Source organism: Nothobranchius furzeri, chromosome 16 (genome assembly GCF_043380555.1).
Source record: "Nothobranchius furzeri strain GRZ-AD chromosome 16, NfurGRZ-RIMD1, whole genome shotgun sequence".
Lineage (NCBI taxonomy): Eukaryota > Metazoa > Chordata > Actinopteri > Cyprinodontiformes > Nothobranchiidae > Nothobranchius > Nothobranchius furzeri.
In genome coordinates this window covers 39,756,921-39,777,443 of record NC_091756.1, presented here as the reverse complement: position 1 = coordinate 39,777,443, position 20,523 = coordinate 39,756,921, and the positions used below count along the sequence as shown (strand labels likewise).

The following is a 20,523-nucleotide window of genomic DNA, read 5'->3' as shown; positions in this document are numbered from 1 at the left end:
AGAATCAGCCCACATGGGCTTAAGACAAGGATGTGTGGAATCAACCGGGCCAGGCGGCCGACTGGGGCTACCCGGCCCGGGCCGACCCGGTACAGATGGGAATGGCCCATAATAGTCAAAAACAAGCGGTCGACCACGTGACTGCTTTAAAATAATAGACGGTCTCTCTCTTCCGTACTAAAAACGCCAATGGACCATCTCGAAGTAAGCTCCGTTTCTCTTGTTTTTAATATCTAAGTTTGTTTATGCTGTGGCCAGGCCAGACAGACTGTTTAGATAGTTAATTTGCCTTTATGATTGATCTGTTGTTTTCTTTTCTTGAGCTTTGTAAAGCGATTAAGTGTTTTGATCAAATTTACTGTGAATGTTGCTCACACCGTCAAATACGCGTCCGATCAGGGGCCCACTACCACTGATTATACGTGTTTTTGGAAGCCAGGCTAAATTCCACACACACACACACACACACACACACACACACACACACACACACACACACACACACACACACACACACACACACACACACACACACACACACACACACACACACACACACACACACACACACACACACACACACACACACACACACACACACACACACACCTAGTTTCGATCCTTTGTTCAACCAAACAAAGGATCCGCCATTTTGTTTTTCAAAACTCCCTCCAGTTTGGTAATCAGACTATCTCTGTCTGATTACATCATTAAGCAACCCCACCTTTGCTTGATTAAATCACCATCTCACCCCACCAGTCTGATTAGATTGTTTCTTCACAGTATCATTCCATTGTTTCCTTGCTTGTTGTTTGTTTGATAAAATCAGTTGGTTGACATGTTGATTGGCTAGCGCCTTGGAGGAGCTGAGGTGGTTATAATAGTTAATAAATGTTACTGCCAATTAAGTTTTGTCTCAAGTGAATTTGTCTGTGTTGGATAGAATATGACCGCCGCTCGTTAAAAGAATTTTACAAACTTTAGACAGATTGATAGAGGTTTGGATTCAATTTTCCCCTGTTAAAAGGGGTGGTGCCCTGAGGCATATCCACGGAAATCCTAATTAAGTAAGAAATCGATAAATATTTCCATATTTACAAATTTTATTGATGAATCCAGAGGGTAAGTAAAACTTAAAAACTATTTGTTGGCTAATAACCACAACACTGTGCGTTTGTCTTTTCAACACCATTATCTAACAGCTGAAATGTCTCCCAGTCTTCATTAGTGTCTGCAGGAGTGATTCATCACTAAATTAAACAAATCAGCTGTGTTCATGATCTAAAACATGCTGGAAGCAGACTGCAGCACCAGGTATGTAGGCCCAACAGAGCAGTCCGCCAGCTTGAAATTGCATGTGCGATATTCTGGTGGGGTGGGGGGAATAAGGGCTAGGTGGCCTCTCATTAACCCTGTAAAGGGTCATTTTAGCACATACTGGCTCAGGAAAATGATTCAAACATGAAAAAGTTGAAAAGTATCCCTTTAAAACTCCACACAGACTGACTAAATGTTCGGTCACTCAGGTGGCTCCAGCAGCATTATCATTGTGAAATTGTTTAAAAATGGCACAGAATCTGCTTTAATTTTACAAATTTGTATCCACTGCCTTTTTCATTGCACTATTCAGCACTTTTTATAATAATTTACAGCATCCCTCCATATGAAAAACCTCTAGGAATTTAAAACTCTAAAACATCTGAACTAAATCATTACATTTCATATTTAGTAACAATTTAATGCTACTGTTATGTGTTTGCTTTTCTAAGAACATTTAAAGATGACCTCCTCCACACAGAACAGAATTTTTAATTCTTATAACAAAAAATGCTGTTGTCAACTTAACATACTATGACTTCTGATCAAAGATGATTCACAAAGTTTTTCCTGTTACCCTTTCCTCCATCACTGAAATAAAACTACAGATTAAAAACAAACGAAAGGTCAATTGGACACCAATACCTTCCTGCAGTAGTTTAATGACTTAACTCACTACTTTTATTAAGGCAGCTTTGTCTTAATAAGATTAGTCACTGGTTCACAAATGTCCCCAGGCCTGACCGCGACCCAGATTTGTTCCTATAGTCCCTCTGGCTTCTGTTCAATCCTCTCCTGAAGAAGACTCCAAGCTTTCAGTACCTTTAAAACGACACAAATAAAGACTTCGTGTGATAAGTGTATGAAAAGCACTTCTGATGCTGATGAGAGGTTGTCTGACCTGTTTCTGAGTGACCTCTGGCTCCCACAGAGTGCTCAGAACTACATTAGCGTGCTCCACTTGTTTGCCGTCTGACCACTGACTCTGCAGCCTGTGCAGAGCGTCTTCTGTGCTAACGCCGTCTCGTTCCGTTATCCTCAGCACCGCCTGAGAGAGAAAACAGGATCAAGCTGAGTCAGGTGTTCTCATTTAACTCTGGTGCCATCTAGTGGTGAAAATTAAACATCGACTCCTTTTACTGCTAAAAATCAAATAGAAATCTTTTTTGCCTTGACAAAACCTTTTTAAAAGATGCAGAAAAAGTCATTTATGGGATGGTGTGTGTCATCGAGGGTCAGAAGTACACGTTACCTCTTCCTCAGGGATGATGGTGACCCAAACCTCGTGAACCAGGTCCGTCCAGCCGGCCTCCAGAAGAACAGCTGCATCCACCACGCACACTTGTTTACCTGAACAAATACATTGATTATCAGTCAGGATAATGAGGTTTTAAAGGGGAACTAGGCAGTTTTGGCTTTTAGCACCCCCTAGAGTCCATTTGTAGAGCTGAATGCAAAACAAATCTGATGTTGGCCCAGATCTGGACAAGCAGGGGAGTAGAGGGAGGTGTAGAATACAGTCGATAAAGACGGCTCTCCCTTGCCCTGCCTCCATCTAAAAGGCTAGGTTATCCAGAGTTATCTCTGTAATTATGCTACTATAGGCTTAGACTGCTGGAGGACATACTGACCACTTTCCACACTCTACTACTTTCTACTACAATCTGCTCTTTGACTGTATTATTTCCTGCTATTTCAGCTGTTAACTTTATTTTTTCTCTAAGTGTTTTTCTCGCCAGAAGAAGCTACAATGATGTTCTGCTGAGCTGTGGTGGCCTCATGGAGGGCGCTTGAACACTGCTGCTAACCACTTAAACATTCTCTCTCTCTTGATAATAACATTTTACTTTCTTTGACATTGAATGTGCTACTACTAGTTGACCAGTTCAATTATAGATTCACTAGGATAAATACAATAAAGTTTATCTCTCACCAAATAGAATATTTACTAAGAAGTCACAATGTAACCATAGAAACATTACTGTGTGTGTGTGTGTGTGTGTGTGTGTGTGTGTGTGTGTGTTTGTGTGTGTGCGTGTTCTGTCTTCTCGATCCCCAGTGAGTCGTGGAGGATGGCTGCTTATACTGAGCCAGGATCCTCTGGAGGTTTCTTCATGTTAAAAGAGAGTTTTCCTCTCCACTGTCGCTTTATGCTTGCTTAGTATGAGGATTGCCGGAAAGTCACTTTGATGCAATCTGCTGGGTTCCTTATGTAGGAAACTTTTTAATGATTGGCTTAATGAAGTGACCTGCATTGGAATGTTTTATGTGAAGTGCCTTGAGACGACTCGTACCGTGATTTGGCGCTGTATAAATAAACTTGAATTGAAAACTCATCTCCTTGCTGTGCGTTTGTCTTTTTAACAACTTAAACTTTTAAATAACTTAACAACTTTTTAAACTTATCTAACAGCTGAAACATCTCCCCAGCCTTCCTTGGTGTCTACAGGAGTGATTCATCACTAAATTAAACAAATGAGCTGTGTTCATGATCTAAAACATGCAAGAAACGTGCCGGAGGCAGACTGCTGCGCCAGCTCCCTTTCCCAACAGACTGGACCAGCAACTGAAGTTGCAAGTGGAATATTCTGATCACTGGGGCGATAGGGGCTGGGTGGCCTTTAATTAACCATGTAAAAGGTCATTTTAGCAGATACTGGTTCAAGAAAATTTAAAAATATGAAAATGTTGCAAATTATCGCTTTAAATAAACCGACTGAAGATTCAGCAGCAAAATCCCTGTTTGGCGTCAAAAGTCTATTTTTACTTTGGCATCAACCATTTTAGCTGTTTTGATCATAAAGAGAGCATGTGTTGTTCTATAAATGCAAGCTATTGTGGAGCCTTTAACCTGAAAATAATAAAATACAATCAGACCAAGTTCTCCCTAAAACTAAAGAGTATAAACACATTTTAATGTTAGAACTAAATGAATCAACTGTTTTAAAAATGTGGCCTCTTTAACGAAAGGAAGGCAGAAGGAACGTTTACAAAAACAAATACAGAAAGGTCACATCTGAACATCCCACAACAAAAACACACAAAAAGCAGTTTGATGTAAATTCATAGATACCTTCATCTCTAGCTTGGCTGATTCTTTTCATCACCAGTTTAGCAATCTCAGGCCACACGATGTCTGTTAGACATTTTAACCGCTCCTGCAACAAACACGTCTCCTTTGGTAAGTCGTAAGACATTTTACCTGAAACCTTGAGATAGTGGCACAGTTACCTGGTTTCCAAAAACCTTTTTCCCTAAAGCACGTCTGTTGATGGTTTTATCCTTGTTCAGAATTTCTAGAAGAGACAACAAAACACACACACCCACACACACCCACACCCACACCCACACACACACACACACACCGGTAAAGTTTAATGTTTGTTTAATTTATGAGCCTGTTAAAGCTGGAAAAAATCTATGACTGCCTCCCCTATTTTTGGTTTAAAAATTAAATCATGTAATCCTTTATTAAATAATCTGTCAATCCAGGGATTTTATCATGTGAATTAAGACAAAATAAATCATCTGATCCTCCAGCCCCATTTATTTCCTCCTTAACATGATTAGTAGTTTCTCCTAAACTCATTTTCTGTCCCCTTGTGGAGGATCTAAGTACTACAGGAGCAAAGTTATATCAAATGAAGTGATTCATAGAAAATAGCAGGTGAAACGGTGTACTTTTAATAGGGATGCACAGATATGAAATTGTGAGCCAATATCAATTTCAGATATTAATATTGCTGTTATACCAGATAACCGATATTGCATTAATATAAGAAGGGATGTAAGAAAATATTAGTACACTGAAGTATTGTGACATTTTGTGCAGTGATAGTGAATGGACATTTAAAAGGAGTGTATGAAAATGGATAGAGAATTTAGACGCAAACAAAACATATTGTTCATTAATATCAGCCCAGTTTTATTTATCGGACTGATACTGATGTGTTAAAAAATGACTAGCATCGGCCATCACCGATAGAGATGCTGACATATATATATATATCTTGCATCCCTAATTTTGACCCTACAACATTGTGGACTTTCTGACCAAACCCATCTAGCCCTAACATGCCTTGAATGAACAACGACCCCCACCTGATCCAAACTCTTGCAGCACCCTGTGATAGGCGTCACCTCCGAGCTGGTACACCTCATGGCCCAGTTTGTCGCAGTCGATCCAAACTGCGCCCAGAGCTTCCAGCTGTTTGGCGATGGAGCTCTTTCCACTGCCACTGCCTCCCGTCAGGCCAATCACATAGGGACGAGGAGGGAGGTGGGACGAGTCCTGTTGCAGAGGAGACAGAAGACACAAGGTTGCAACATAAACAACACATGCTGAAGTGAGGAAACATGAGATTACAGGTAGGGTGTGTGAGGGTTAGATACTGTTAGTGTTGTGTTTCCTCCCATAGACGCAGTAATATAATCACTGAGCTTTTATTTTAGGCTTGAATGGGGATTTCCACCAAAAGGCAGCAGGATGCTTTGTTGTCCTTCCTTTTCCAAATAGATTATTGTACATTAAACATTACTAGAACAAGTGTGGAGTGAAACAAACTGTGTGTAGAACTAAAGCAATGTTCAGGGATGACTGTGTTTAAAAGACAGCACAAGCAGATGATCTTCACAAGGTACAAGGAGGAGGAAAGCCTCCTACTACAATGGGCTAAAATTATAAAGTAATTATTATAAATAGTGTTTTTATGTATTATCAGTATTATTATTATTGTTGTTGTTATTATTATTATTAACAACAATAATAATAATAATGTTATCAATACAATTATTATTATTTCTTCTCCTACATGGTAGTACGAGGATGTGTGTACATGCATGTTAAGTAAATATATAAAATATGGTTAGAAGGATTGTTATTCATAACTCTGGAGGTATGATACATTCTATAATAATAATAATAATAATAATAATAATAATACATTGAACTTATATAGCGCTTTTCAAGACACCCAAAGACGCTTGCACACACTCTCACATTCACACACTGCTAGTGATGGTAAGCTACTTGTAGCCACAGCCGCCCTGGGGAGGTCTGACAGAGGCGAGGCTGCCATTTGGCGCCGTCGGCCCCTCTGACCACCACTAACACAGGCAAGTTGGGTGAAGTGTCTTGCCCAAGGACACAACAGCAGGATACCCCTGGCGGGAGCTGGAATCGAGCCCATGACCCTCCGATCATGAGGCAACCCGCTCTACCACCTGAGCTACTGCTGCCCCTAAGGCAGGAAAACATAAGGAAAACATGGATTAAATGAACCTCTAATTAGTGGTTGGATATTGTGAAGGGGTGGGATTAAATAAGCGGAAGCTTCTTCCTACTCCTTTAGTGCATGTATTCTGAATGACAGTGCACTATAGAACATTATTATTGGTATTGGAATATATTTTTATCATAAAAGAGTTTATTGCTATTACTTCTTTAATCAGGTCAGGTGTCAATTACATCTGACTAAAAATGTATCGTGCGTGCATGCACGCATATGTCTGTGGGTGTAGATGTTTATATGTATGGTGTGTGTGTGTGTATTTATTTATTTATATATATATATATATATATGTATATATGTATATATTTATATATATATATATATATATATATATATATATATATATATATAAATATATATATATATACACACTTCTATCTGGTAAATAAGTTACTAAACACAGTGTCACCTATACATGTTCAGAAAAATTATATAAATAAAAAACAAATAAACAGCTAACCCGTTCATAACTAGTTAAAAGATGATGATTTCATCACTACAGTGATAGATGACAGATTAGCATTTTCTGCCCTTTTGATTACATCCGACCCAGATTTTTACAGTTTTTACAAAAAGAAGAAGAAAAAAAAAGATGGTCCAATTTAGAAAAGTAAATTATTCTTACGTTTATTTTAAGTCTAAACAATGAAGTCTAATTCAGATTAGACCTAGGGCTGCACAATATATAAAAAAATTATCGTCATTGCGATAACAGGACGTGCAATAGGCCCATCGCAAAGCACGTCAAAAACGGCGATAAATGTTTGGTTCAAACATTTCCATCCGTGTCATACATCAACTTTTTGTAAACCAGCTCTGTTTTTTATGCGGAAGTGTTATTTGACCAATCAAATGTAGCCCTTCTGATATGCAGCCAATCAGATGGGTCCGTTCACGTAATACGCCCACCCCCTACGTAGACCCTTAGGATGGAAACAGCGCTGCTTTCAAACGTGAACGTGAGTCCGCTCGGTGTCGTAAAGCAGCTGATAATAACCGGGCTGACTCCGACACGTGCCGGTGAACCAACCCTCCTACCTCCATGTCGCTAGTGTTCCACCGGGTGGTGATGTAGCCCCAGGCTCCGGTTAGCTTCCAGCTAAAAGGCTACAGCACTCTCCTCCCAGTCCCACCCTGCTAAAGTGGGCCTGGAAAAGTTCCCCACACATCAAAGTGATTTTTCCTTTATGAGCTTTTATAACCTTGTTTATCAGGATTGTTGATTTGCTGCTGCACATAAACTGCCAGTCAGAAGCTCTGCTAGCCGGTTATCTTAGAGGAGCTAGCTCAATTTGTTAGCTTGTTATCAGAATCATAGTTGCAGTTTCATCATCTGAGCTGCTTTTTAAGATCTAGGTAACTTGTTCAATTTGGGGTTAAAAACAAACGTTTTCACATATTTTCCATGTAGTTTTTTGCCAGTTCCTCTTCTGAAAGGTAGACAATTGTTTTTCTGTTTCCCTCCAAAAAACTTAATGTTCTCCTAGTTTGGCCCAGCACAGTTCACTTCCCAATTGCAGCAACAGCCTTATATCATAACCACATAAGTGGAGAAAATGTTCAGTAGCAATGAGAGAATTTGCTGTTGCGTTTAAGTGATGTTAACTATTATTTAACATTTAAACTTATTTTCTGTTTTTTTTATTTATTCAAAAAACCCTGGTAAGGGATGTTTTTCTGTATTTGGAGCATCAGAAAAAGTTTTATGGTGGTGGTGATGTTTTAAAGTCACTGAGAAACTGCATGCATGCAGTTTGTTGTTTTGCTGCTAATACAGTAGCAGGTGCAGCTGCATATTTTTTCAATAAAAATGTTATGTTGTAATGGAATTCATGCATTAGTTTTTGTTTGCTTTGAACCCAGAGCAGACGTCACACGCCAGACGACATCAACACTGCATACTTTAGTATTTGTTCATTTATCGCGAGTAAAATCGATATCGCAATATTAAGCACTGTTATCGAATATTACAGGTTTTCCTAATATCGTGCAGCCCTAATTACACCATTTCTTAATCTAGAGACTCCAAGAAAAAAATAGATGGTGTGGGAACCTGGGCTTGAACCGGCAACCCTCCGTTAGTAGTCGTCTGCCCTTCACCTAACCCTCTGGTAAGTTGTGACTATCATCTTGTAACAGGTATATTTCACTACTGATAGCCTCTAGAATGAGAAAAAAATGAGTCACTGAACTGTCTTAACTTACAACTAGATTAGTCTTGACTTCAAACCTTTATGGTCTTTCCTCTCACATTTAGTTGGTGGATCGACTTGTGCAGTTAGGGTGGCTGTCTTGCTGAATGAAACACTTTCTGTTTGTTATTCTCCAGATGCAGCAAATATTTCGTTTTCTGTCCAAAAATCTTGTTTAATCAGTCTTTAAGTCCAGTCTCCTGTAATGCCATGTAATGTCTCACCTATCTCACCTTGACCTAGTTTGGAAACTTAAATTCAGGTAACGTTTTGGGTAGTAGACCCTCAGAACTACAGAAGGTTCTCTGATTTTCTGAGCTGATGAGCTAACATTTATGTTCCCAGAAATCTAGAATGGACAGTTTTCTCCAGCACTCACTTTAGGTGGTCTCAGAAGGGTGCCCAGCAGACGGGAGCGCAGGCTGGAGGAGCTGATCTTCTCCTCTTCTATCTCGTTGCGGTGGATGTCCTTAAGCAACAGGATCTCATGAAGGACGAGAGCTGGAAGGCCCTGGTATGGAAAGCAGACAGCACATGAGACTCAGAGCAGGCTTGGTTTAAGGTTCTTTTTAGAGGAAGACAAGAGTAAAGTCTGAAAAGCCAAATCCAGGTAATCTCAGGTGAGTTTAGCTAGCTTATTATTAATTTTTTTTTATCAAACACTGAAAACAATGGTTACAAAACTGTTTTTTTAGTTATCCAGTGTTCACTCACTTTTGATGAAATCAGAATGCAGTTGTGCATTCATGGAAAATATGGAGAGACAAAAACACATTTTAATCTTGATGCATGTTCTAATCCAGACTTACATTCTCCAAACGCTTTTTGTTGACAGCCTCGCCTCCCTTTTTAGTCTCCTCACTAACCACAATGCACTTCAGCTGGGGGTCCACTACAGACACTCCAAAGGGGTCATCAAGAGGCACAATCTCCACTTGCAGCGATGGTTTGGTGTCTTTCAGAAACTCCTGCAGCTTCTGCACACGCACAGAGTATGGCTCAATCAGCTCTTTTAGAACTTTCTCTAGAACCAGAGAGAAACCCAATGTCAGAAAGACTGGCTTTTGATTTATCTGATCAAACCAATATGAGAAGTTGAATGTAATCTGATTACTTACTTTTAAGCATTGCTCGGTCACACACACCAATGACAATCCTTCTGCTGGCCAGTAGACAGGAGATGCTGAGTAATGTTTTGTGGGCTCCATGCAGACGGTCAAACGTCCCTCCTACCACAACGTCGCTGTAGGTCTCCAGAGGTTTCGCCTTCTTCTCTTCATTCATCAAACAGTCCTCTTTCTCCTGCTGCTTAAGGAGCTGTGGTTGGAGCAGCACCAGCGGGATATTGGGCTTACAGGCGTAGCAACAACATGTGTATTTCTCCAAATACTGAGTGACCTCATGAGGCTGAAGAGAATCTTGTGGCGCAAAGTCTGTTAGCACTACCTCAGGAGAGTGAAACAGATGGTGCGGTGTGGGAAAAGGGGTGTTTGGAGTTGTGCTCCCACCGCAAGCACGTATATTAGTCAGCAATACACGAACATCTAGGTGTCCGCATACATCTGCTGCATTGCTGTAAAGGCGTGTGATGAGTGTGGACAGTTCCACTACTGGGGGGATAAAAACCGGTCGAGGCTGGACGGCACTTCCCAGGTTCAGCCCAGGATGGAGGTGGACATACAGCGTGCGATCTACGAGCTGAGCAGCGGAGCTGAGCACTGGAGCGATACGTAAAGGGAGGGTTTGGAGAGGAGACGTCAACACAAGGATGCCTGTGCTGAACATGTTAGTCTCCGATGTCACAAGGATGTGAGGAGTCGCTGTTAGGGTGCAGACTCACACTGGAAAAGAAAGAAGACAAAGCTTCTTTAGCAGAAGTTTTGAATACTAGCACTGAGCTGTAACTGGGATGGGCTAATTACGTCACAGTGCCTAAAACCACAAAATGAATGCAGGATGATGATTAGTCAGTATGGCTGCTCTAGACAAAGACAACTTTGTAATGCAAGGGCAAAACCATGTCTTAGTTGTAGTAAACAATACTTTTGTGTTATAAAAGCTATTTTGCAACAAAATTCCCAAGTTAAGTCAATTCTGTACCACAAAAATTTGTTTACTAATAAAATAAAAAAATGCAAGAAACGTGTTAGTGATTTTTAAATTTGTACTGCTGAAAAATAAGACAACATGTTGCTAAAAAAATTCACATAAAATCCACAAAGTCTGTTGATTTACATCGAAACAGCTGGAGAAAAAAAATTCAACCATGAAAGAAATGCAATCAGGGGTCAAACACAATCACTCCGAGGGCCGCAAATGGCCCCCAGGCCACACTTTGGACATGGCTTATTTGCCTTAATGCACTGTTGAAAATAAGCCCAAATGAGATGGAGTTTATTTTAAAGTTGATCAAAAATACACCATGTGTGTGATTTCATTAATGCTGTTAGTTTGTGTCTTGGTGGTTCTTAACAGATGTAAAAACACAAAATATTATATCAAAAATCATTTAAGTGATGCTGACTTATTACCAATTAGTAATGTCTGACTTTTACCAGACAGTTAACATTTCTGTTGCTCCTGTGAAACCACATTGTCACTTCGAAGAAGCAATGTGGCAATGATTAGATTTAAGAGAACAACATCTCTATGGGCTCTGTCATGTTGCCTGAAACTATGGTGAACAACTATTTAATTATCTATACTCCTGTCTATGTTCCAGTTCCCACGTTGCTGGTTACGGGGTTTAGCTAACATTTTAACCCCGTGGAACTGTGCCATACGGTTACATGATAAGAACTAACTCTTTTTAAAATATATTTTTACAGGCATCAACAAAGTGCCCCCAAACGCTAAACATGTTAATAACAGATTCATTTGTAACACCACAAAGTGCATCATATTGATCCCAGATATGTAACTGGATAAACTTAATATGAACCCATTTATGGTTACAATTAGTCAGTTACTAACTAATAAATACTCTAAACGTGTTGGTAACGAGTACTGAGCTACCCGTTACTCGGTGTTTACAAAGTCCTGCGATGAACTTAGAGCTAGCTAGCTAGTGCTACAACAGTAACGCTATCAAAAAGTAGCGGCAAGACGAGAAAAAATGAACTCAAAGCGAAGAAGACAAAGATTTAACCGTGACAGTAATGTGGATTAAAGCTATTTGCAGTTTGTATTTACTCAGAAATAACATTTAAAGGCCCATAAACACTCAACTATAGGTCATTCTGGATTCACAATCTTCGACTTACCTACAGATTAGCAGACATCTACAGCGAGGTGAATACTGGAGTATTCGTGCAGAGAAGATGATAACCTGCACACATATTTACTATATATACATATGGCTCCTCTGACAACTAGACCAGTGCAAATAGCTAAGAGGGATCGCTCCAAATACCAGTGAGGAAGTTACTATGTCTGCACCTTTACACGCCGGCGTACGTCCCGGTCGGGCAAAGAACGCAAGGCCTGTGAATCTGTGCATTTGCACAAAGCTTGTTTCTCTGTTTTGATCAAAATTCTGCTGTAAAAAACAATTTTGACAATAATCAGCGCTATCTCGGACAGATCGTCCCGCTTGCTGTTTTTTGCCAAGCCGAATTAGGACTACGAGATACAAAATGGAGCAGACCCACTCACACGTGAACTGGACTGGATGATCACGTGACTTCATTTGCACACCATTGATAAAAACCTGAAATTTGATTAAATACCTGCTGTGCACTCTGAAAGACGTACCTGTGTCTCACATATCTCAGAGTTTAATTTGTCAACTGGTCGGACAGTCTTATTAATTTCACAAAAATCTGTTTATGCGGAATTATTTGCACATGTTTATGCGCAGCAGGCTTTATTAGCTGTCTAGACAGGTTTTCTTTTTCCAATAAATTCGTCGTGCCAGCCTGAATCAGTCAGCAAGGGTCACTGCAAATGTACAAATTTAGAGGCTACTCAGACCATGTTGAATATATATGAAAGGTTCCTGTGTATACAATTTATGATTGCATTCACTAAATTTATATTGAATCTATGCTGGTCATAACATTAGAATATCACAAAGAAGTTGATTTATTTCAGTTATTCCATTCAAAAAGTGTCATTGTAAATTTTTTCCAATATCTTTGAAAACTGAGGTAACAAGGAGACCGGTCTATAGTTTGTAAATTGATGCTTATTGCCAGATTTGTAAAGAGGAACCACCTTAGCCACCTTCATTTTATTTGGGAATATTCCTGTTTTAAATGATAAATTACATATATACTTGAGAGGTTCAACAGTACAATCAATAGTTTGTTCAACTAAAAACATATCTTTGCCATCTCCATCTGATGAGAATTTAGTTTTACATACACTGAGTTTCACAAATATCCTTTTGAGTCACTTCTTCAAGTAGTAATGAATCCACCACACCGTCCAACTCACCATAACCATTGGATTCAGACTCCACATAACTATTTATTTGCCTGCTAAGTTTTGACCAACCCCAACAAAAAAATCATTGAAATTTTCTATCAGCTGTCTATCATAAATGTCACAGTAATTACTGACAAAATAATCTGGATGGTTTATGCCCTCATAGCGCTTCTTAATTATTGTATTTAACACTTTCCATATTCCTTTGATATTACTTTTATTCTTATCAATCAAATTACTATAATTCCTTCTACACATCCTCATTATATTAATGAATTTATTTTCATGTTTTATATTTTTGTTCAGCTTCTTTGGCTGTGTAATATAAATAGCTTATATAATGTGTTCTTTTTTTTACAAGTATTTTGGATCCCCTTTGTCATCCAAGGCTAATTTTATGACCACCTGCATATCTAAACTTGAATGCTTCAAACTTCAACCACTATTGCAATCATTTTCAGAAAAATTTATTTTATTTTAAACATTAAAATATGAGGATTTTTTAAACACAGTGAACCTAAAAGAGTTTTCACATTAAAAAGTTTAACTGGGAAGCCAGAGAGAATTTATTCACTGACAGGAAAAAGAAAGCATTTATATATTTATAGCTACTTTTAAGGCAATATTTGACAAAGTCTGTTGGCACAATAATAGACACGGTTATCTCTAAGCTACACAATTTATTTTCTTAAGCCTGGGGCACTTCAGTGACTCTTAAGTCTTATAACAAGGGAATTTATGGCAATTACAAAAATGGAGACGAATAACCACACTTGTGGGAGTTTTTTTTTAATCTGCATGTTATACTTTGAGGCAATCAGTGTTTTTACAAAAATAATAAAAAGTAATGAAGCGTTATCTCCATTTTGTAGAAAGAGTTGCATTATGATGCCCTGGGGTTAGCTGGGCCGAGGCATTGCATAAGTAGGAAAAAATAGATCAACAAAAGTAGAAGAAACATTCAAGTAGAAAATAATCACAATTATAACGAAGTCACATAAAAGCCTGTTGGCAATTCTTGAAAATTAAGACTTTTTAAAAATCTTTTGGTCAGAGAAGTCAAACGAAGTCCTTACAGGAACTAAAAGTGCTCGGTAAGACTTTAATTCAGCCTTAGCAACTTAAGGTGTGAGCTTAATCAAAAGGATTGAATTCTATAAGTTCAGCCTCAGGCGTGACATCTTCAGTAGACGTACATTTATAAACCTCTGCTCAGTTCTGCCTCCCTGCCCTAAGTAAAGCCTGCAAACGTGTATTAATTCACTTTCTTATCGCTGGTGCTGTCGCTGGAAGCTGTGTCATAATGGCACTTCTCGACACACCTCCTTGGAAACCATCCCCGTATACGTTCTCCAGCTGCAAAACAACAAAAGTACCATGTTGTGTCTCCGAGAAAAAAAAAAAAAGACCAAGTCGATCATTTAGGACTGGAAACGCTATTTTCCTACCTCTCAGTTTATCATCGTGCAGAACTTTGTCTCCATACATCCACCATCTAGTGAGGAAATGTTAACACTATAAATGAATGCACAGCTAAAATAATAACTTTCTAATTCTGAGTAAATAAACGTACTTTGTGCCACGAGTAGCCAGGATGACATCCCCCTTGCTGAGGGGGATCCTGGGTTCCTCGGTGCAGGGGGTTCTGAAAAAGGTTTGGATCCCCTTGTTGACAGGGCAACAAGCCCCGTTGTAATCCTCCACTACCTGGTACTGGACCTGCTGGTCAAGGCCACCAAACATCAGGTTATAATAATGCTCTAGAGCAGTGGTTCCCAACCTTTTCTTACAAGGACCCCCTTTCCTGTGTCCAAGACAAGCCAGAGCCCCCCCCCCCCCCCCCCCCCCAACCCCTATTCACATGCACACAATTAAAAGTGAATAATTACAAACTTTATACAGACATACAGAGTTAAGATTGTACTATTGGGTGTTATCTGGATTTAATGAATGTAATTTTTACAGGTATAATCTTGGTAACATCTCAACCTCAGCATGCACAAAAATGTGGCGGCCCTCTGCAACCTTTTAGGGACCCCTTGGGGGGGGGGGGTCACAGACCCCAGATTGGGAACCACTGCTCTAGAGCGAAGGACGGATTATTTAAAATCCCACAACATGTGTTCATGATTGGCTCTAATCAACCCAGCAGGTACTTACACTTCTCACTCGTTTATCAGCTTTCTGCTTCAGCTGCTCTATCTGTTTATGTAAAGAGAGAAATCATTACAACTGAACCTAAAATGTACCAAGGCTGATGATCAACGGGAAAATGCTCCAGTTGTGTATTGATCCTTAATATGAGAAAATGTGGTAGTGAACAAGGACGAAACAAAAGCATGAATCGTCACAGAACCTACAGTTAAGGTGTGCTGGTGACACTTGGGATGAACCGGCCACACGATACCGTCCCCAATGGGTGTCCCCGACCATGTAAAGACTTGCTTAAAATTCTGCCAGCGGCTGCTGAGGTCGTACGGGAAGATGAACTCCTCCTCGGTTTGGTAGTGCTGTATTCTGTCTTTGGCCTAATGGAAAAAACAGGAAAACTATATTTGATTTCACTGGTCTGAAAAGCTAATCACAGGGACAGTTTTAAAATGTTTAACAAAGGAAAGTTTGTCTTTTCATCACGGATAAAAGATTAAAGCAGCAATCCAGAGTTTTCCCCCTTTCAGAAATTACCTAATTTTTCCCCCCCAGAAATCTGCAAAAGCGATTCTCCTACGCTGTATTGAGGTATAATCTAGTTATTACATAGCATTCGACACCCGCTTACATACAGATGTTAATCAGAGCATGCGTGCGTTTGTGGAAGTAACTAGACTCATGCACAGTTGGCAACATTTCTCATGGATAAGTAGGTCTTTCAAAATCTATGAACAAACATAAGATGAGAATAATAATTGTAAAACAATGTGTTTTAGCTCTATTGGCCAGTTAGAGGTGTGTGCTCACACAAACGTGAGGTGTTGCGTCTAGCCGTAAATCACAGAAGTAGGGAGAGAGGCTTAAAGAGACAAAGTGTAGTTTTTAAAATCATTGATCTCTGTAAACATTCATCAAAATGTTGTTAAAAATGAACAAAATGATGCCCAGTTGTTGAAGAATATTGGCAGCTTCAAAACACATAACCATAAAAACGGGTCTAAAACACATGGGAGCATTTCCAAGGCCCAATCCCAATACTCACCCTGCGGTCTTCAGCAAAGTGCACTTGGAGAAAGTGCGCTGTAAGGCTTCGAGTGCATGGTACACAAGTGTGCAAATAATAGCCGAATTAAGACAGGGAGCATTGCGTCATCGATTGCAATGCATGACAGGATGCTGGTCGCTGATATTTTTTTTGGTAAAACCTTTATTAACGACTTTCAAACAAACAACCAGTAATTTGAAATAAATTTACATTCATTGCTGCTATGTCTAGAACATTCAGAGCATCAACTAATCGTCTTAAAATGAACTAATTTCATTACAAAATACATATTTTCAGAAATGGAATTTGAACCTTTCCTCCCACAGCAATGGATTGTTGGTAATACCCTTCACCCAAGTCCACATCGATGCGGACTTGGTGAAGTGCGGATCAAGGGTGCAAAAGGGGCGTGATCAACTTCCACATTTGAGAATCAGGACACCCTACGCACTCGCAACCCTGGTCAGGATCGCGCATTTGAGGGCGCAAGGGTGGAAGTGCGAGTATTGGAATTGGGCCCAAGTCTCTGGGTGATGCCATACTAGACATTGGCAAGGTTATCCAGAGTTATCTCTGTAGTTACGGTATGCTGCTATAGGCTTAGACTGCTGGAGGACATACTGACCAATTTCCACACTCTACTACTTTCTACAACAATCTGCTCTTTAACTGTATTATTTCCTGCTATTTCAGCTGTTAACTTTATTTTTTCTCTAAGTGTTTTCTCGCCAGAAGAAGCTACAATGATGTTCTGCTGAGCTGTGGTGCCCTCATGGAGGGGGCCATCGTCATGAACACTGTTGCTAACCGTTTAAACATTCTCCCTCTCCTGACAATAACATTTTACTTTCTTTGACATTGAATGTGCTACTACTAGTTTACCCATTTAATTATAGATTCACTAGGATAAATACAATAAAGTTTATCTCTCACCAAATAGAATATTTACTAAGAAGTCAAAATGTAACCATAGAAACACTACATGGTATGTATGTTGTGTGTGTGTGTGTGTCTGTCTGCTCTGTCTTCTTGATCCCCAGTGAGTCGTGGCGGATGGCTGCTTATACTGAGCCAGGATCCTCTGGAGGTCTCTTCCTGTTAAAAGGGAGTTTTCCTCTCCACTGTCGCTACATGCTTGCTTAGTATGAAGATTGCTGTAAATTAGCTGGGTTATATATAGGAAACTTTTTAATGATTGGCTTAATGAACTGACCTGTATTGGAATGTTTACTACGTGAAGTGCCTTGAGACAACTCTTGTGATTTTGCGCTATATAAATAAACTTGAACTGAATAGACACCATGTTTCTTTCTACAGGAGCCTGTGAGGACAAATTTAATTTACTGATTTGTAACAAATGGTTTCAAAACTTTGCCCCCTATCACCAGGAAAAATACATATCTTCACTTTAAGCTGCAGTACATTTTTCTGCCTCTAGATGGTGCCCTCTGAGAGAAAACACTGGATTTTTGCTTTGATGATCAAAAGTAGAAAACACGGCAACAGCAACAAAATACTTTACTTAAATATAAAACAATCAGTGACTTTCTAAATTATCTGTAGATGTTGTATTTTATTACAAATACCTTTTCCTCGATCCAGGACTCGATCGAGGTCTTATTTCGGAGGACGACTTTCATCTGAAAACAAAATAATGGTTTATAAACAATCAGTTCCATTTTTAGAAACAAAAACATTGCTGTATTATTGATTACAAATTCATATGCAGTAAAATATCTTATCATCACATAATTAAAGTGAACTATTGTTTAAATACACTCCGGCTTCTGTGCCTTTAATTTTCTAAGCTGCACTTCTTTGTCCGACACACCTAAAATACATTTACATGTTTACTTGATGCTTTAATCAATGTGCCTTAAAGATTAGAAACAAACTTCTACTTTACATATATTAAAATAAACCTTGTTTAAGTATTTTTAGTTGTTATGCCACATTTTCACATGTGATTTTTCTAGGCTGTGGTTAAATATTACATTTATTTGTCACGTTCTATAGCAAATAGCTTGTCTACACAGTGAATCTCATCAAAATGAAAATAAAATGAAACCACCTGAATGAAGAAAAGCATTCCGACAGCGATAGTGGTGCCTAATGCCAAACCTAAGGCGAAGAGTGTGGCAGCGAAAGCAGGGACACTGAAGGGCATGAGGGGTTGGAACTGACGCACAGCACTCATATCAATCTTTACCGTGCTCCAGCCAAACGATATCTGCAGATTAAAAAAGGACAAAAGGGAGGTTTTATTTTAGAAATGTAAGAAGAAGCCATTAAAATGCAAGGAGCCTCCTCACCCTCTCATACAGCTGTGTGTACATGGTCATGATGAAGATTATAGCTGCGTGCGAGCACCCGAGTGGAGCCAGCAGCAGGAAGCTGGTGAAGTAGGCGTGGTTAAGGTGGCCGCAGCAGTTGTTGATCCAGGGGCAGTGGTGGTCCATCTTCATCACACACCTGACAAAGAGGAGAAGAAACAGAGCTAGCAGGTCCTCTTAGGTGATATGGCACAAGAAAAGAACAATAAATCTGAGAAGGACTCCTGTCCATGGGGACGATAATTACGATTATAAAAACAGAGACTGATAATTATGGAAAAGAAAACCCTTAAACTCAATCTACATCAAGTGGTAAGGTTGTTTAGGCAAATGTTCTAGGCTGATAATGAACAACATCTTAAAAAAATCTGCTCTTGCAGTAGCCAGGTCCAGCACGTAGCTTTTAAAAGCAAATATTGTTTATTCCACACAGGTGAAATTGACCTTGGCAGATTTCACGCACATCTTTTACCTGTTACACTTTCGACAGTGATGGGATCTGGGGGCTTTGTGCCCTTGGCACACTCGGCAGTACTGCAGATACTGGGCTTCCTGCTGATTCTCCTGTTCAAAAATGAAACTGTTAAGTCAGATACCAGACTTGCTATACTTCAGGACACACTGTGCAAAAGTTGCTCAAACGTTTATGTAAAAGTCACTAATAAAAACGAGTAAATCTTACTGGTTTCCAGCCCAGAGGAATGTATCCAGGTCCAACAAACATAGCATTAAAGTAGTTGTAGAGAATGAGCACAGTCCAGTTGATGAGCATGATGAAGTTAATGCTTCCTCCTGTGGTGTCTAGCGGCCAGTACCAAATGATGGAGTCTATTATTGCCATGGTTGAGCAAATAGCTATGACAGACAAAGCTATGATTGGACCCCAGTGGCACAATCTTCGAACCTCATGAAGGTTCTCGAATGTCACAATGGTTGACAGGAAATTCATTTTCTCACATGAAGATTAGTTCAGTTTTCTACTTTTCTGAGATGTATTGACCCACGTTGGATGTGCTACGCGCTTCCTCTGCTACCTTGTGCTGTTAACGGTGCACACAATGCACATAATTCATCTCTTCTACCGAGTACCCAGCAAGCGTCCTGGCCTTGAGTAACTTGGGCTCCCTGTGTCCCATTAATCCATGACCCGGTGAAGACCAGCATCGTCTCCTGCCAACACCCGAAGCACACTATCCTCGTGAGAAACTAAAGTTCCCCATCTGTTAGACAGAAATAAAATAATAATTAAAAAAAAAAACATTAACATAGTTGTTTAAAGTGCAAGTGTGTAAATGTAAAGTACTTTGGAGGCAAGCATGCATATAAGAATTATTCTTCCCCGGAAAAATAAAAAAATCAGCTTAGACTTGAGAGATGCAGCATCCTTCAGTAGATCATATCTTGTTTGATTCATAATTTATGCAGAATTTCTCTCATTTTCTATCGTAGCAAATCTTTTCCTCTTCTGTTGATGGTAATACTGTCACTAAACATGAGGAACTTTTCTTTTCCACTTTACTAAATGCAACAAGTATCTATCTGGTTTTAAATTAAACAAAATAAAATATTTAAATGAGTATCCAACCTCACACCATTAGCACCTGCACATTGACTATTAATTAGCTTCTGTTACCAAGCTAGCTAATTTGACACAGTGATATAAACATGGCGACTCTTTAGTCAGCATTTCTGTCAGCTAGTATAACTCGACCAATCAGGATCGGATATATTTTGTAGATGTGTGATTATCAGAGTGCCTACTCGGT

General features: G+C 39.4%; 2 protein-coding genes across 3 annotated transcripts; both read right to left on the bottom strand.

Moving 5' to 3' along the window:
- Positions 1–1,791: 1,791 nt before the first annotated feature.
- On the bottom strand, positions 1,792–12,223 carry coasy (CoA synthase). Its single transcript, XM_015962594.3, has 10 exons — positions 12,064–12,223; positions 9,919–10,641; positions 9,610–9,824; positions 9,180–9,311; positions 5,419–5,608; positions 4,549–4,613; positions 4,391–4,475; positions 2,570–2,667; positions 2,219–2,365; positions 1,792–2,139 (listed from the first exon to the last, which is right to left on the bottom strand). Exons 2-10 carry the CDS (start codon positions 10,583–10,585, stop codon positions 2,080–2,082), a joined length of 1,659 nt encoding a protein of 552 aa, XP_015818080.3. The 5' UTR covers positions 10,586–10,641; positions 12,064–12,223; the 3' UTR covers positions 1,792–2,079.
- Positions 12,224–14,001: 1,778 nt separating this feature from the next.
- On the bottom strand, positions 14,002–19,885 carry zdhhc6 (zinc finger DHHC-type palmitoyltransferase 6). 2 transcript variants are annotated; one of them, XM_015962595.3, is made up of 10 exons: positions 19,440–19,885; positions 19,230–19,321; positions 18,737–18,896; positions 18,496–18,654; positions 18,011–18,064; positions 15,589–15,756; positions 15,389–15,430; positions 14,802–14,950; positions 14,677–14,723; positions 14,002–14,584 (listed from the first exon to the last, which is right to left on the bottom strand). In XM_015962595.3, exons 1-10 carry the CDS (start codon positions 19,704–19,706, stop codon positions 14,484–14,486), a joined length of 1,239 nt encoding a protein of 412 aa, XP_015818081.3. In that variant the 5' UTR covers positions 19,707–19,885; the 3' UTR covers positions 14,002–14,483. The 2 variants fall into 2 exon arrangements, with proteins under 2 accessions (XP_015818081.3, XP_015818083.3); XM_015962597.3 differs by having other exon boundaries at positions 14,802–14,947.
- Positions 19,886–20,523: the final 638 nt, after the last annotated feature.